This window comes from Cucumis melo, chromosome 11, assembly GCF_025177605.1.
Source record: "Cucumis melo cultivar AY chromosome 11, USDA_Cmelo_AY_1.0, whole genome shotgun sequence".
NCBI classification, from domain to species: Eukaryota; Viridiplantae; Streptophyta; class Magnoliopsida; order Cucurbitales; family Cucurbitaceae; genus Cucumis; species Cucumis melo.
The window spans coordinates 32,020,052-32,037,842 of NC_066867.1; the positions used below are offsets into that span (position 1 = coordinate 32,020,052).

The window sequence follows — 17,791 nt, forward strand, 5'->3', positions numbered from 1 at the left end:
GCTAAATAAAAAGGATCTGATTCTAATTTTATTTAATAATTTATGCATGCCACACTCATTTGTTTTCAATATCAATTTACGTACCCATTGCCAGATTGTATAAATATATATATAGATCATCCCTACCCTCTTAAATATATATATATTCTTTTTTAATTCAATCCATAAATAAGATATGAAACTTTGATGATCCAAAACACACCAGAATTATATATTCAACTATACTAAATTTGACCATTTAATTCTTGTGTGGTATATCTACGTATTCTTTGATGCTACACGAGAAGTCTTTGACGTGAAGGCATGTGATTGATATTCGAATGGTTTCAAAAGCTTTTGAAAATATATACCAATAAAATGAACATGTATTAGATAAGTTCGTAAAACGTGAAGTGAGGTAATAGAGTTGACTTCTATTTTACATCGTCGTAAACTTTTACGAGCCAACTAAAATTATGGATTATTTTTAAATATAACAAAATCTATCACATTATTTTATAAACTACAATAAGAAAAAAAATTATATGCTCATGCCAAAACTATATAACATAAACCGAGATGTTTACGGGGCAAGGGAGAGTTGAAGATGCTCTTTCTCGTCCTTAATACTCGCTTGATTCTTTCGTCTGTAAAATTGAATTTATTTTTTTTTTCATTTTCTCCTGAAAAATTAACCTAAATAACTAACATCGATATTTTTTTTTTCCAAATTTAGTAGTAGTGGCGGATCTAGGAAATATATCGACGGGGCTAAAAGAAAAATATGAAAAATAAACTACATAGGTAGGATTTGAACCTGGGTGGAAAAGGGGATTGACAATCAAAATAACCACTAAGCTAATGAAATTTAAATCCCGGGTCTATGCTAAATCCGTCGGTGTTTAGTAGTTACTTTTTAATAAATAAGAAGCTAATTAACCCGGGAAGAAAATGTCCGATGAAACCCAGCAATCAGGATAGTGTTTGTTAGGAAATATTTTTTCCACTCCCTATACCATTCTCTTATCGAAATGAAAAATCCAACCTATTTAAAAGAAACGAATATTTTTAAAAATATAAAGTTTTTTTTTAGCCTAACTTGAAATATAAACCACAAATCCATTGATTGGTATGATGATGGTTGTGGGAAGGAAAAGGGGGAAGATGTGTGGATGCCAGAATGTAATTTTGAATTTAGTGGGAAGAAACCCAAAACACAAATATGTTTAAAAGGAATATTTAATATAGAGTTTGAGTAAAAATCCAAGTCATCAATACTTGGTATCCACCTGGCACCTCCGAGATTTTAGCATTAAATCTCGCTCCTTCCCCCACTTTTATTTATCTATTTCATTCATAAATATAAATTCAATTCAATCAAAACTTCGCCTAAGAAGACATAAACTTAATCATTTTTTAAATATTTGAGATTTATCTCTTCGCCTTCCTTTTCTCCTCTGATTTTTCCTGTCGTTTTTCTCTCTTTCAACCTTTTTTATGACATAGTCTTTTTTTTTTCCTTTCTTCTTTTACATCGGTTTAGATTAGGTAATAATTAAAATCTAAAAGATCATGTATAAAAAAAATCTTGAAAAAAATCATTTATATTAAAGTAGCCAAATTTAAATGATAAGAAAATAAACAATGGAATATCAAAAGAATTTTAAAAAATCGTTTAGCTAAATTTAAGCCAAACCATCTTGAATAAATAAATAAGTGTGTAATCAAATCTAAACGATTGTGTACAAAAAAATTTTTTTGAAATTTTTCGTTTAGATTTGACTAAATGATGGTGTAATAAATTTTGAAAAAAAAAATCGTTTAGACTTGGGTTGGCTATATAAACGACCAAATCTAAACGACCGTGTACCAAACAATAGTCGTTTAAAATATATACGCATCGTTGATGACATGGTTGACGGGGCATTTTTGGTATTTTTCACTGTGAGCCTTTTTTTCATTTTCGAAATTGTTCTATAACGTGTAAATATTTTATCGATATATTATATTTTTTAAAGACCTCTAAATTAAACATCCTAATTAACTGATCAATACATATATTTTTCTTCAAATAATAATAATAATAATAATAATATCAACAATATAATACAGACATTCAAGTAGTGTATCCCATGTACCAAAATATATAATCTAAACTCAACATTGTTTACAAATTTTAAAAAGGTTTTGATTAAATAATCTTTATTGGTGAAGAGTAAAAAACAATTCACGTTCGTCGTAGAAAGTAGACAAATCCTTCGAAGTTTTGTTTTTATATAAGAAAGAATTTGCTTTTTATAGCTTAATTGGCTTAAAATATTAAAGAGGAAATAATTATACAAATTGATTGTAATATAGGAAATATATAAAACTAAATCAAACTCAAACTATATCATCTTATTCTAAAATTTCATCACACTAGGGGATGATATATAGCAGTAGTGAAAGGAACAACTTCTTCTAGTAGGGATTGCATCAATGGCTTCAACATTATTAGCTTGCCTTAATATGCAGCTTATGGACCGATTAGGGCCCAATATGGTATTATCGGCCCAGGTTTACTCGATCGGACCGGTCTAACACAATATTCTAAAAACGTGTTTTGAAGTAATTTTGGAATGGCCCAAAGTAATTTTAAGCATTAAAAAAAAATTACTTTTAAGATGATTTTTGATCGATCTTAAGAAATTATTTTTGTTATATGATTGTCTTTAAAAAGAAAAAAAGAAGAAGAAGAAGAAAATTACCCTCTATATAATATATTGGTACCTAATAGATGAAGTGAATTTACTAGAGCATCTCGTCCATATATATTAATTATTTTATGCGGTTCTATTATACTTCTCAAGATAAAATCGAGTGATTTTATTATCATATGCGTACCTATAATTAAAATTTACTTTTCTAAACAAATAATTAAAGAATAACACTTCCTACCATCTAAGTTTCGTTCTCCCGTGTTTTAGTCGCAAAAAAATAACTATTTATTTTTATTTTTTAAAAATATCGAACACATGTCAACTTTTAATTGATTTCTGAAAAAACATTTAATGGATGGAAAAACAACCCAAAAAACTAAAAACACCAACTCCTTTAATTTGAGACTTACCAATCAATTTCATTTGTCAAATCTAGTATGGTCTTTTTATATTTTCTCTATTATTGTACCTTACTCTTCACTTTGATTGAAACAACTCATATAAGATTATTGATCAAATTCATTGAAGCCCCCCAAGGAAAAAAAAAAAAAGAAAAACAATAGTGTTGTGCTAGGGTCCATATGTTTAGAAACAAAAGAGGAGTGTTCGAGAAAATAATATATAAGAACTAAATACACTAGATACAATAAACAAATTGTATACAATAGTAATGTTCGAACTAAAAATATGAGCATTGTCCTTTAGACAATTATTTGTTCTATGTGGGCTGCAAGCTAAACATATTAGAACGATAATCTCAGCAGAATATCACTACTAATTTCAATAGAACTACTTGGGTTAGTAGAATACTACGGTACTCACTTTCAACTCAACTCAAGATCAAAGAAAGAAAATGAAAAAACATTTCGAATTGGAATGAGATCGTTCAAAAGAAGAAATAAATTGCTATTTGTAAAATTTAACTAATTATACCGTTGTTTATTCGATCAAAATCAAACAAAACTCATTCAAATAGAAGAAACTACAAATGCAACTTATTTAAATTAAATTTGAATACGAAACATGATTTCTAACTACGAATTTCTAAGTTTCAATATAAAAAAAAAAAAAAATGTTTCACTCTCTTTCATCACATTTTACAAATATCCAATTTGAACAAAAAAAAAAAAAAAACTGTTGAGATCACCAAAGATATATATACCAAACTATACATCAAAGAGAAGTTATGATCACATATATAAAATCAATTAGATATCATTGAGGTGAATATTCTTTTCTTTTCTTTTTTTTCCCCTAAAGTATTATATTATATCAGAGGGCACAAAGAGGAATGAATGAGTATTTAATACGAAAAATATGTTAAAAATTATAAATTATGCAATGCATTGGGTGAGAAGTAAAGTAGAGTACTTAGAGAGACCTTAGTCTTGGACTTGGAAGCATAAATCTTAGGTTTCCCATAAATATATATATACTATAGGCAGCAGAAAAGATGCAAATATGTATGTGGTTTCAAAATATCAGTTTTTTTTTTTTATTATTATTATTTTGGACTTTTAAAGTTACAAACTTTTCTTAGTTGTTGTTCAAAATATTTTAATTATTTTTGGTGTGTGTGATGGTAAGATACATTTGAAAGAAAGTGGTAAATAAATAAGGTTTGAAGGGTGCAAGTCCCCCTGGTAGGGAAAGAGAGAGCATGTGGAGGGTCACTTGAAGTGGATATCATATTGAAGATAGAAAAGAATTGAATAGGAAGGTTAGATGTATAGTTAAAAAGAAAAGAAAGGGAAGGGAGAGAATGGGAGCATAGAAAAGAGAGATTTGGGAAGAAGATGGAGAGTGAGTGAATCGAAAAGAGCACGACATCCCACACGTATGTGACTTACCAAATGTATCCCTTTTTATGGACACCATTTCTCCCCACTCTCCCTTACTTCAAGAACTCACTCCTTTTATTTTTATTTTATTTTTTTTCCCTATTTATCTTGTATATAAAATTTCATGTTATTATCATATCAGTAGACAGTAATACTTATAAAATAAGAACTGGTAAAGGATGAAGTTCAGAAATTCTATTTTTTCAATTTCTTGAACCTAAAATTATCGTTGGTAAATGCTTAAAAAGTCAATTCGGACGACAATTAAATTTAAAACATATTGGAACTCTTAAAGAGTGGATGAGATGAGATGAGATGGGATTGGTCACTATTCACTAAGAACTCATTAGGATGATCATATAATTTCATTGTAAAAAGTCGTCTTTAGCATCTCCTAAGTTCCCAACTAGTTTTGTTTTGCACAAATAACAAAGGAAAAGATACTCTGTTTTTAATATCAGAATCTCCCCCTGTTTTTGTTTCTTCTCTCTTCCTCTCCCATGGCAGCACCACCACCACGACATTCTCTGCCATTTCTTCTACATATCTCTCTCCCCATTCCCTCTCTCTTCCTCTTCCTCCTCCTCTTTGTCCCCTGTTCCGTCCACAGCTCCGTCTGTGGCAACCTCGAAATCCCCTTCCCCTTCTCCCTAAACACCACCATTCATCCCTCAATACCCGACCCCTTTCTTCTCTACTGCCTCAACTCCACTTCCCTCTTCCTCAACCTCACTCTCCAATCTTACCGCATCCTCCAATTCCTCTCCGATGCCGTTCTAGTCGACTTCCCCGGCCCCTCTCCCTGCCGCCATTACAACGATTTCAACTCATTTTCCCCTGTTTCTCATAGCCCATTTTTCGCCATCTCCGACGACAACCTTTTCGCTCTCTATGACTGTAATGATTCATCTCTTTGTAAACCCACTTGCCAAAACCTTGTGTTACCTTCGTGTGACTCGAATTATCCGCCGGCGTGCTGTTACCCGTTGAGTGATCGTAGTTTGTGGAGAAACAGAGGGGATTTTTCTGTGTTTTCGAAGATGGGATGCAGGGGATTCTCGAGCTGGGTGTTTGAGAAAGGGTGGAGGATGGGGAAAAGAGGAGTGAAATTGGAATGGGGACTTCCGAGGAACTTGACGAGTTGTGATGAGAATGGATTCGTTGTTAATGCTACGAATGTTAGTGATGGAGTTCGTTGTTCTTGCTCTGATGGCTTTGTTGGCGATGGCTATGCCAATGGATTTGGCTGCTTCAAATGTAATCTATCAAACTCTCCTATGTTCTTTTTCCACAAATATCAAATATATCGTCGGATTCTTAGAATTTACTAGTAAAAGACTTTCTTAGTGTAAGAAAAATTTGCTATATTTGTAATTGTTTTAGAAATTACTATTTTTAAAATATAGTAAAATGAATCGTGATAGATTAATATATATTTCTATTTAGACACATATAATAGTTTATATTCGTCTATCATAAATTATTGTATATATTCGATGATATTTTTTTATGTTTATAAATATTTTAGAAATTTTATTATATACTTAATTGTTATTATTTGCAAAAGTATTAGTTTAGTAGGACAATATTTTTATTTTGATTTATGTTTTTCCTTTCTTGATATTTCTTTTGATGTAGCTTGTGTTAAGAATGGACGTCAAGAGTATGGTAGTAGTTGTAATACTAAACAACGTCGTGAGAAGGAACTTGTTATCTTTACAGGTATTTTGTTTCTATTCTACTTTCTTCTTCTTCTTCTTCTTCTTTTTTTTTTTGAATTAGCTTTGAATTTAAACTGAATTTTGATGGAGTTTCGTTTGACTAAGAATTTACTTCTTTTTTATATATATATATATATAACTATTTGAATATTTGTTTTTGTTTTTTTTTTTTTTTTAAATTAGGCCTACATCGACGAATATACTTTACAAAGTAAGTTTTGAAAAAGAAAAAAAAGAATAATTATTATATTTTTTTACGAAGTTTTAACTTTCGAGTATTTGATCTTAAATGGATCTAAAAGTTTGTAGATATTACTATTTGACTTTTAAAAATTAAGTTTATTGATACTATTTTTATTTTTTTTTCTTTGACTTTTTTGTTATCTACTTTTTATGGTTTTGAAAAACTAAGTTAAAATTTGTAAATAAAAATTGGTTTTGCGAAATATTTGAATTTTTTTTTATTTGATAGGCAAGTAACAGATTTTCCTTTTCTAGATTTCTTTGCTTTTATCATTTATTTTCTTTCTATGTTTTTTAAAGTCTAGCCAATTTTTGAAAATCGAACAAAGTGGTTTAAAAAAAATGATTTTGTTTTGTTTCATTCATTCAAAAAAAAGAAAGTTGTATGATCGTAAATTGAATTATCTATTCATTATTACTAATGAAATGTTGTGTGTTTTATATGTTGAATTTGCAGGAGTTCTTGCTCCTCTATTCATTATAGCCTCTTTGGTTGGACTTTTTTGCATACTAAAACGACCAATCAAACAAACCACACTTAACTCTTCCCATACCAATGCTTTGCTCCAAAAGGCTTGCAGGACTCGTTTATTCACTTACCATGAGCTACAACAAGCCACTAGAGGATTTGAGGACAATGCTAAGCTTGTCGATAGTCGAAACGGAGCAATCTTCGCTGGAGTGCTCGGAGATGGATCAAGAGTAGTCGTGCATCGGCTGCAATGCGAAAACAAAGCTGATGTTATGAATGTCCTATCCCAGATTGAGGTTTTGTATGTACTTGCACACAAACATGTCGCACACATACTTGGTTGTTGCATCGACCCTGACAACCCTCCGTTGGTCGTTTATGAGCATCCTGATAACGATAGGTTGGAGAAACATTTGCATCATCAGAAAGGAATCAAACAAACGCTCGATTGGTATAGAAGATTGAAAATTGCTACTGAGACAGCTAGTGTTCTTGCATTCCTACAATGTGAAGTGTCTCCCCCAATTTTCCACAACCATCTCGAATCATGTCATATCTTTCTCGACACGAATTTCTCTAGTAAAGTTTTGGGATTTGGGTTACTAAGCTCTCCAACCGAAGACAAATCTCACCCTCTTGAAGCATCATCATTCCACAACAATGACGTTTATGACTTTGGAGTTGTGTTACTTGAAATGGTAACAGGGTTAAAGAATTCAGATCTCCCAATGGTAGCATTGCAAAAGATTAGAATTGGAAAGTTAGAAGAGGTCGTGGATCCACTTTTATACTATCACGAGAAACCTCCCCAAATCAAAGAGCAGATAGAAATAGTAGCTGATCTTGCCACAAGATGCTTGCTTTTCGGGCGAGACGGGAAGTTGCGAATGAGTGATGTTTCAAAGGAATTAACGCACCTAATGAAAGAAAACGTCGTCTTTGTCGACGGAGGCAGCATGCGAAGGCCTACAATAGAGGAAACTTTCTCCAACTCAAGCCTCCTTCAAATGATATCAATGTCTCCCGACTCAATCCTTGCTCCATGAAGAAGTTTAATTAAAAAAAAAAAGAAAAACATGCTAGTTTCTACCTATCAAAATACCTTTCTTTTTCTTCTCTTTGAAAGTGCTTGTTGATTGATGAGAACTTTGCATTGGTTGTTTGGAATTTAATTTGAAGATACATATCTTAGTATCCACTTTGTAAAAGTTTATGTATAAGAAATGATATGATAGAGCAAATGTTGTCGCAAATCCATGTTGATACATATTATTGGGTTAGTAAAACAGAGCATATTTATGAAGAAGGATTAATTGGCAATAATTATATTTTTCAAACTTCTATGCTTTATTTATTTACCAACAATAACAATGACAAGTCATCAAAATAAATTTCAAAAAAATAGGAATGTTATTCAATCAATATCAAAATAAAATTGATGTTATTGTTAATTCGTCCTATTATTATATGTTATTTTTTCATAATTAATTGTCTATTATTTATTTTGTAACGACTATAAAAGTTTAAAGAATCTTAAATTTAGGAAAAAGAAAAGATCATTATACATTGTTTAAAACTCAACAAACAAAATCTAAATATTTCACTTCAAGATTTGATCGAGTTGATTATTTGATAAAGATTATTCAAGTTTTTCTATAAAATAAAATTTAAAAAGTGGATTTGATTATCATCTCGAACTATTTTTCAAATATTAAAACTAAAAGATAATCCTTTGGACAATATCTTATGTATACATATATTGTTCGTAAAGTTGGTAGCGTGAGAAGAGGGAGAAAAAGAAAATAGAGAATTTTTTCAAACCTAAAACTTGAAAACAGTTGATTTTTTTTTTTTTTTTTAATTTTCCACGATATGGATGAAGTGATGATAAAAGATGCTTTGAAATTCTTCGTCGTCGTCGTCTTCTTCTTCTTCTGAACCCAATAAAACTTAGCTCTTAAAGAATTTTCCTCGAAATTCCATCTACACAGAAGAAGCAAGAGAAAATACCCATAAGAACGAGTTCCCTCTTCTTGAAATGCTTCTCTTCAATTATAATCTTAACTATTTTCTCACTCATTTACCCATAAAACCCACAAATCTTTACTCTCATTCTCTCAAAATTTGAAGTCTTTCCCATGAAACTTTCCAAGTGCCTCGTCTTTTTTCCCGACCCATAACAAAACCCAGTTGCCCTTCTTCAGTCAACTGGTTGTTCATTAAATTCCGCTATGGATTTTGATGATTTACACCCCAAAGACTGCTGTTTGATCGGTAACTATATATTGGAGCGCAGAATCGGGTCGGGTTCGTTCGCCGTAGTGTGGAAGTCAAGGCATAGGCACTTGGGTACGGTTTTTGCTGTTAAGGAGATTCATAAGAAGAAGCTTCTTCCCAAAGTTAGTGACAGTTTGCTCAGAGAGATTTCTATACTCAGAACTGTCAATCACCCCAATATCATTCATCTCTTTGAAGCCATTCAGGTGGGTTTTTATTTCTTCTCTTTTTTTTTTCTTGTGTTTACACTTGTGATTTTTAAGGGTTGAATGTTTTTAAGCGAAGTTTATTCTGATTGGTTTGCAGACTGATGATAGCATTTATCTTATACTTGAGTATTGTGCTGGTGGTGACCTCTGGGACTATATTAATCGCCATGGAAAAGTATCCGAAGCAGTTGCTAGAGACTTGATGAGACAATTGGGTATGCTGTTACTCAGTTTTCAATTGGTCTGCTTTGTTTGGGAATATATGCAAAGTGCACGAGTATCTTATACAATGTGTTTGGCTTACGCTGTACTTGGCTTTTGGTGATTAGTACTTTTGTCATTATTAATGCCTTCAATGATTTGAGGCGTTTCTGTTATCAATGGGTGTGTTTGGCTGTTCCCCCTTTCTTTTTTAGTGAGGTTGATTTGTGTGATGGATATGGCAGCTTCTGGCTTGAAAGTTCTTCAAGAGAAACATCTCATTCATAGAGATTTAAAGCCTCAGGTATTATACAGACTAAATCCTACTAAAAAGTGTCGAGATTCTAAGGCTTTGATATTTTTCATCTTCTTGCTGCTATGTATCAGTTAATATCAAAACTTATCTTGAGCCTGACGTGGTTTTGGATGAGGGCCTTTTTCTTAACCTTATGGAATTCCATTTCTTATATAGCATATGAATGGTTATCTGTCAAATTTGTCAGTATGATATGATTTTGACGTCAAATGTTTTGGCTCTTTCCCGTTTTCCTTTTTCTTGGCTAAATTTGCAGAACTTGCTGTTGTCTTCTAAAGAAGGGATTCCGCTGTTGAAGATTGGAGATTTTGGATTTGCAAGGTGGGGGTTTCAACTTTTTCATTTATACATTTAAAACCTTTTTCTGTCATCTTTTGATTTTATTTTCTACTTCCGCATGGTGAAGCCTGATCTTGCAACATGTGCATTCTTTATCCTAGTTGCTTTACAATGATTTCATGCATAGATTTCAGTTTACTGATTGTATCAAGAATAATGCTTATCGAGGGGATGAGAGACAAGTAGAATCTTTCAGTGTTTGGGAATCTCAAGAGAAGGAAAGGAAAAAGTTAAGGGAAGGATTAGAACTGTAGGTGTGATGGAGGAGGGGATCTTACTAAGAGAGTTGAAGGAGCACTGCATTTCCCTTAAGGGGGAATTTTAAGATCCTTATTAGGAGCGAGGACCCTAGCTTGAGACAAAAAATTAAGGTACCATGGGCCAAGGATGGGAAGTCAATGGTTCTTTTTTCCACAATTGGCCTAGAGTTAGAATGAATAAGTCTAGTAGCAAAGAGACTCATGCACGACCAGGAGATGGTGCTGAAGCTTAAAGCTTATGGAGCTAGGAGCTTTAGGAATTTGGAACTTGAGGCGTAACGGGACTTCTTTGGTAAGGTGGTTATGTATTTTTTCATGGAGCTTGACACTTTGTGCCATGGGACGATTATGTAAGTAGATATGACCCTCAACTATTCGAGTGGTGGTTTTAGATGCCTTAGTAAAAACCTTTAGAGAGTGATTTCCTCAGGATTTCCGTCCTTTTCTAGCTATTTCTATGGCCTTGGTAAAAACTTTTCTCCGTTTATCCATCATCCTGTAGGGAAAGTATTTCTGGGAGAATTGTTGGGTTAGGGATAAGCCTTTGTGTGCTTTGTATCTTCATTTGTATCATCTCTTGGACAACAGTATACATTATGGGTTTCAATGGTGCCTTCCTCTAATCTTCTTTTGTTTCTTTAGGTTTTCACCATCCTTCTCTATGATAGAGGGATGATTGACGTGTTAGGCCTTTTTTTATCCTGCAAGACCTTCATTTGATTCCAGGGAGAAAGGATGCTCAGCTTTGGTTCTCCTATCGTTCTAGGAGATTTTCTTGTCATTCTTTCTTCATGTTGTCTTTCCCTGCTTGGTGCCTTAGTTTCTTCTCCTGTAAAAGGCCACAATTTTAGAGGTGAAAGTTTTAATGTGACAGATTTTACATGGAAGAGTGATGCCTCTGGATCATGTCCAAAGGCATTTTCCTATGTGTTGTTTTGACAATGGTGTGTTCACTGCACAAGGCATGAAGAGGACCTTGATCATTTGTTGTGGGATTACTAGTTCGCTTTGTTTCTTTAGATTCATTGAAGACCTTGTTTGGTGTGTGTGGGGTCTGGTATAGAGATGGTAGATTGATGTTGGAGGAGGTGCACCTGAATCCTTCATTTAGGGAGAAAGGCAAAGTTTGTGACGATGTATATTCGCTGTTTTGTAGGGTATTTGGCTAAAAGAAGCAATAGAGTTTTTAGAGGCGTGAGAGAGTGGATGAGGAAGTTTGGGAGGGTGGCCATATTTAATGCCTCTCTATGGCTTTTGGTTACTTGGCCTTTTTGTAATCCTGATTGGTTGGGGCCTTTTATATTGTTAGGTTAAGCTTCTTTTGGTCGGGTTTTTTTCTTTCATGTCCTAGTGTATTCATTCATTTTACTCAATGACAATTCAGTTGCATAACCCTGCATCTCGGTTTATATATTTTTGTCATGCTGTTGTCATGAAGGAACTTTAAATTTGAGTTCAAGTCATGGTGAACACCCACCTAAACTATATCTTGTGAGTTTCTTTGGACAATCGAATACAGTAGAGAGCTAAACTGTTATGAATAATCGGCTCGGACATTCCAGATATAAAGAACAGTAAAATGACGTCAAACCTTTCATTCTCTCTTACCAATACCTGTAATCTAATGTATACCATAACCTGTCAGGTCCATTCTGTAGGATTTAGCAACTAGCTCTGTTGTAACGCTGAAGTCAAACAAGATATATGACTCTACTGCTTGCAGTAACTAATATTGAGAATTCAAATCCAACATCTGTGAACTGTAATATATAGATGAGTGAAGTGTAATAACTTCTTTTCTTCTCAGGTCCTTAGCAAATCAGGCATTGGCCGATACACTTTGTGGTTCACCTTTGTATATGGCTCCGGAAATTATGAACAACCAAAAATATGATGCCAAGGTAATAAAGCATAAACAAAATGCTGTCCCCATTCTAAATCATTCTGCTTAAATTCTTCAATTCTGATTTCATTCGTATGCATATGTGCAGGCTGATTTATGGAGTGTGGGAGCAATTTTGTTTCAGCTATTGACAGGGAAGCTTCCATTTACTGGCAGTCATCCAGCTCAGGTTGGGGAATTAGCATAATTATCTATTCTAGTGGTTACAATAGTCCATTCACAATAACTAATGCAGCTTGCAATGGGATTATTTTTTAATGATCTTTTATTGCCTGACTCCCCATGCTTGATACAGCTCTTCAAGAATATCACTGAATCCACTGAGCTAAAGTTTCCTAAAGGTGCCTTGGAAGAGCTACATCCTGACTCTGTGAATCTTTGCAGAAGCCTTTTACGTCAAAATCCAGGTATTTGTTGCTGCGATGCAGTTTGTAAGTGTGCAAGGGTGCTGGGACAATTAACTGGAGGTGGCGGATTTATGTTTTCCCCCTATAGCTTTCGAACATTTTGGAGATTTTGTACTAGTAAATACAATTATTAATGTTTGTACTTAAGTTCCAAAAAGATCAAATAGAAATAGAAAATTAAAATGTAAGTCTTTCAATTTGCAGTCGAACGGCTTTCATTCAAGGAGTTCTTCAATCACAAATTCTTTCAGGAGCCAAGGTATAATTTTCAGCGGTTTAGAGATTGTGTATTTTCTTTCAATGCATTTGGTATGCGTGGATCTGGTGTTCATGTTAAGGATTGATACTTGGTACACAAGAAAGCAGAAATAGCACAACTGATATATATATTATATTGGTAGATCAAATAAAGCTGTTGAGACAACACCTGTTGTTCAGTCATTGGAATCAGCCAGCTCAGAAGCAGAAAAGGTTGAGTCCCACTTAGAACAACCTATTGAGTCATCGAACAGAGATTCAGAAACCAGTAGTTCAACCGTATGTAACAGAACATCCAGAGGGAAGAACATTGGCAGTTCGGTCAGGGAACAACTTATTGAGCCATCTAACAAAGATGCAGAGATCACTAGTTCATCCGTACCTAGCAGCAAATCCAAAGGGAAGAACATTTGCAGTTTGGTGAGGGAACAACCTATTGAGCCAATTCTCAATCGTGGAGTAGATGAGCTAAAATCTCTTGATTGTATTCAACAATCCCTGAATCAGATTGGAGGTCTGTTTTATCTTGATCTATATCTGCTCTTTTTACCTTGTTTTATTTAATTTTTATGATTATTTTACACTCTGTTCGGCCTTTTTTGCGCTCAGTTTCTGATTCAATGGATTCAATTGAGAAAGATTATGTTCTCGTGAATGCTCATTGTCCTTCAATGGAGACCTCTTCTTATCACCTTGAAACATCATTACAAGGTTCATTGAGAGTTTCCCATGCTTTTATTATCGATCAGGATACGATAGCCAAAACCCAGAAAAAGGAACTTATTGCTAGTACAAGAGATATTGGAGAAAGCTCAAGGAGTCGAGATCAATTCTCAATGGCACGTGCAGCATCTATGTTAAGAGAAGTACAAGGACTATCCATATTGCATCCCTCTACCAGGCTCCAGTTATTTAATCAGTATCTCCATGTTCTTTCAGATTTGTCACAAGAAAAGGTGAGTACAAATTAGATTGTTACACATACTGGAATGGATTCACTTTTCTGCACTCTCAATTTCCATTTTTTAATTTTCAAGTTCATGCATTTCTTTTTATGGGAATCGGATGGAGTATCAAATCATGGGTGTACAAATATCAATTCTCTTGAGGATGAATTTGAAGCCCTGATTGTTTCTTATGCAGTGTAATGCAGGGATGTTTTTGGAATCATTTTCAGTTGAACTGGTTGCTTTAGCTTTATGGAAGGAAGCCGTTGAAATTAGTGGTGCTTGGCTGAGTTCTTCTGATGAACGCAAATCGTCAGAAAGTAGTTTGGGAATAGATTCTACAACTCTTCAGAAAGATGCTGACGACGCTGCAAATGAGGAAGGAAATGTAGATTTTAATAGACCGTCATCTGTTTCTAAGTGGGCACAGCTAGGGTTTATTGCTGCAGTGGACCGAACTGAGAAGTTATCGCAAAATATCCAAGAGATCGATGGTTTGAATTGTCTTATGCTCTACTCTCATTCTTGCTGTTTCAATTTTGGTTGTTAAGTTTGCCGTTGACAATTTGTTTACGAAATTATTTGCAGGTGCAACTGTCATACCTGATGCTATGGAAATTATATTCCAAAAGGCAATTTCCCTTGGGAAATCTGGTGCTGTAAGCATCCTTCCTTCAATTTTACTGTTGTTATTTCTATGTAGTTCTTAAACCTTAAAAAGTTTTTAAGTTTCTGAAGTTTGAAATAGAATTATACGTCGTCGTCATCAACATCATTGACTAAATAATGACACTTTTACTGGACAAACCATAGTTGAACACTTCATTTTTATCATGTTGTGTTAGACTAGCCAACATTTATTTAGGGATATAATTCAATAGTGTTTAATTGTAAGAATTACATATAATTTCAATTTTAAGAATTAAGGATGAAATTGACAAAGCTTATTAAATTTAGTGGACTAACATTATACTTTGATCCTATTATTACCTGTCTTCTCCTTGAACGCTCTTCCTGTTTATCATTCCCAACTATATGTTAATTCCAGGTAGATCAATACATGGAAAACAAGGACAATGCTGCTGCTTCATATTCCAAAGCCATTCTTCTATTTTCATTCATTTTGGGAGAAGCTGAATCCCTTAACTCTCCATTTTCGCTTACTTCGTGCAATAAGCAACGAATTCAACATTACATTCATTACCTGCAGACTCAGACTAACTTGTTATCGCCGTAGCTGTTGCGAAAGCAATTGGAAGGTTCTCCCTCGACAAGTAAATGAAAGGGAAGTCCTTAACTGGGTAAATTGTACAGTTCTACATATTTACTTCTGTGACTCCAACTTTCTGTTGGATTTGGAACTGTTGGCTGATCTCCTATCAGCTTTGGAAATTATGTCAATATATTTTCTTTTTCTTTTTCTATTTTGGGGTTTTATTTGCCCCTCTCTTTAGGAGGTTAGGTTCTCAAACATGAGAGTAAATATTTATACAAAAAAGAAAAAAAAAAGTCACATGGATACAAACAATAGTAGGAGTGAGGGATTTGAGTTCAGAGGGCTACTTTAAATCGAGAGTCAATTGAACTATCATGAACTTTGTTGCTTTTATTAGGTGGAGTTTTGTGCATACAATAGTTTATTTTTTATCTTAAGGATTGTAAATATTGAATCGAGCTCTGTAAATATGATTACTTCTGCTGGTAATTCTTTAATGATCATTATGTTCTAGTGTTTGAGATTATGTGGTTCCTACCATACTGGAAAAGATAATGTGAGTAACCATTTATCTAGGATTTAATATCCTACGAGTTTCTTTGACAATGTTATAGGACTGGACATGTTTTGAAGAACTATATCTCTCTTTATATTGCTAGGTACAAGCAGATTTAGTATAAGTTTAAGGGGGTTCGCTCCTAAACACTTATCAGCTTTATGCTCTTTATATAATATAAAAATAAATAATTGATATAATATCGAAATTATTAACTAGCTTAGTGGTAAAATTATCTCTAGCCTCGTTGATTCCCACTGCTGCATAGGCTATGATCCAAACAAAAAAAAATTGCTACTTGATTTCAACTTTTTTCACATCCCACTATCCAGGTCATTTTCTGCTCTTTTTACTAGAGATGCAAGTTGTCGAAAAATGTGTTTCTTACTTTTTCTTATGTGGTGTGCTCAAGGTAAAAACTAAGCTTTTGGGGAAGTTGTAGTATGCTCTGGAGCAAAGGGGCAATACATGATTCAAAGCAAAAGTGAGTCATTCTCCAAGCAGAGATGATGCTTTCATTAGCTACACAAGCAATCCATGCTTTGAACTTTGATTTAGATGCTTTGAATTTGCACTCAACTAACATACTTTTGACTAGATTTATGACTCAGTTATGTGCCCAAGTTCATCATTTCTTGCAAAGTTCATCATATATTAACGACATTGTAACATATTTATGCATTACTTGGCTAGATTCAAAGGAAACTTATCCATGAATGGGTACTTCTCATGCCCTCAAAGGGTTTAATTTAAAGAGCCACACTAAATCTGATTTTAGGTGGTTTGGAAAAAGAGAATCGTGGAGAAGAAGAAAAGGAAAAAAGGAAAAAAATGGAGTAAAAACTAGTTAACTTGATGTGAGTCCTTCCACTTTTATTCTCTATATTAAATGGAGAGATTGTCAAAAATAAAAAGGTTGACAAAATATGTATAAATAAATAAATAAGAAAAAAGTGCAATGAATTTCGTCTCTGAGTGTTTTTCTTATTAAGCCTAAAGTTGAGTTTTCTTTTTCTATTTTAAAAAGAAACCCATTTTACGTATTTTTTTTTTCTTTTGTTATTAGTTTTAAATTTATTTTAGTTGGGTTCTTAACTTCCAAAACCCCAATTGGATTTCTAAATAAAATCTAATTTAGCTCTAAGATTGGATTTTGAAATTAGTTAATTCAAAATTTTCTAAATTAGACTTTAATCAGGTTAATTAAAAATTTGAACTTGCTCATATGAATTTAGTTTAAATTTCTTTCTAGTTTAATTTAAAGCTGAAATTCCTAAATAACATCAAATTCAACAAATCTTAATCCAAAGATATTGATGGAAATTTCTAATTTATTTAGTTTTAATGACATTTTGTAAAAGATTTCAAATTTACTTGAAGTTAAATATTCTCGAAGTTTGAAAAATACATGAAACATTTCAAAATAAACTTGTTTTTCAATAAGATATGGTTTGTCATAGTGCTTTCTTTTTCAAAATCAAAGTAAAATATGGTAACTATTTCTTCGAATAGGCGTGATAGAGGTGCTAACACCTTCTCCACTTATAGAATTTTTATTTTAATTAATTGAAACAAGCAAATCCTACTTCAAAAAAAAAAAATCTTAGAAAACAACAGTCTCATCATGTGGACATTACGACATTTTATAATCACTAAAACTAAAAGGTATTACTTGTCCATAGTTACCCTGCATATGCAATTCAAGAACAACTAGTTTTAGATATTTAACTAAAGAAATAGCTAATCACATTTGATTTTGGAAACTATCTAAAAATGTTTTTTTATTGGATCTTCAAATCGGGATCGGAAAAAACCACGTAGATTTTTCACTTTTTAAAGGCTAACAAAATAGAGTACATTAGGGAGAGCAGTGAAGCTAACAAATCAGTGAAATGATGCTCTAGATAATTTTTGGTATGCGTATATACTTGTAGTTACACCGAGGAA

The 17,791-nt window shown here is 33.1% G+C and overlaps 2 protein-coding genes across 7 annotated transcripts; both read left to right on the forward strand.

The window, feature by feature from the left end:
* Positions 1-4,926: 4,926 nt before the first annotated feature.
* Positions 4,927-8,151, forward strand: LOC103498831 (probably inactive receptor-like protein kinase At2g46850). Its single transcript, XM_008461589.3, has 3 exons — positions 4,927-5,776; positions 6,158-6,241; positions 6,941-8,151. Exons 1-3 carry the CDS (start codon positions 5,020-5,022, stop codon positions 7,999-8,001), a joined length of 1,902 nt encoding a protein of 633 aa, XP_008459811.2. The 5' UTR covers positions 4,927-5,019; the 3' UTR covers positions 8,002-8,151.
* A 594-nt stretch (positions 8,152-8,745) lies between these two features.
* Positions 8,746-15,785, forward strand: LOC103498832 (serine/threonine-protein kinase ATG1a). Of its 6 annotated transcripts, none has more exons than XM_008461590.3 (13): positions 8,754-9,438; positions 9,539-9,656; positions 9,858-9,946; positions 10,215-10,279; positions 12,365-12,458; positions 12,549-12,629; positions 12,756-12,984; positions 13,072-13,126; positions 13,269-13,639; positions 13,735-14,081; positions 14,269-14,566; positions 14,661-14,731; positions 15,121-15,785. In XM_008461590.3, the coding sequence occupies exons 1-13, from the start codon at positions 9,187-9,189 to the stop codon at positions 15,307-15,309; spliced, it is 2,259 nt and encodes a 752-aa protein (XP_008459812.2). In that variant the 5' UTR covers positions 8,754-9,186; the 3' UTR covers positions 15,310-15,785. The 6 variants fall into 6 exon arrangements, with proteins under 6 accessions (XP_016902510.2, XP_008459812.2, XP_008459814.2 ...); XM_008461592.3 differs by having other exon boundaries at positions 8,755-9,438; positions 12,756-12,927; XM_008461591.3 differs by having other exon boundaries at positions 8,756-9,438; positions 9,888-9,946.
* The last annotated feature ends 2,006 nt before the right edge of the window (positions 15,786-17,791 follow it).

What these genes read in the sequence shown, in the direction of transcription:
- LOC103498831 (XM_008461589.3), top strand. Translation starts at nt 5,020, where the DNA reads ATGGCAGCACCACCACCACGACATTCTCTGCCATTTCTTCTACATATC. An exon ending in TGGATTTGGCTGCTTCAAAT is followed by an intron (nt 5,777 to 6,157) that starts GTAATCTATCAA and finishes CTTTTGATGTAG; the next exon opens with CTTGTGTTAAGAATGGACGT. An exon ending in GGAACTTGTTATCTTTACAG is followed by an intron (nt 6,242 to 6,940) that starts GTATTTTGTTTC and finishes TTGAATTTGCAG; the next exon opens with GAGTTCTTGCTCCTCTATTC.
- LOC103498832 (XM_008461590.3), top strand. Translation starts at nt 9,187, where the DNA reads ATGGATTTTGATGATTTACACCCCAAAGACTGCTGTTTGATCGGTAAC. An exon ending in ATCTCTTTGAAGCCATTCAG is followed by an intron (nt 9,439 to 9,538) that starts GTGGGTTTTTAT and finishes ATTGGTTTGCAG; the next exon opens with ACTGATGATAGCATTTATCT. An exon ending in GGAGATTTTGGATTTGCAAG is followed by an intron (nt 10,280 to 12,364) that starts GTGGGGGTTTCA and finishes TTTTCTTCTCAG; the next exon opens with GTCCTTAGCAAATCAGGCAT.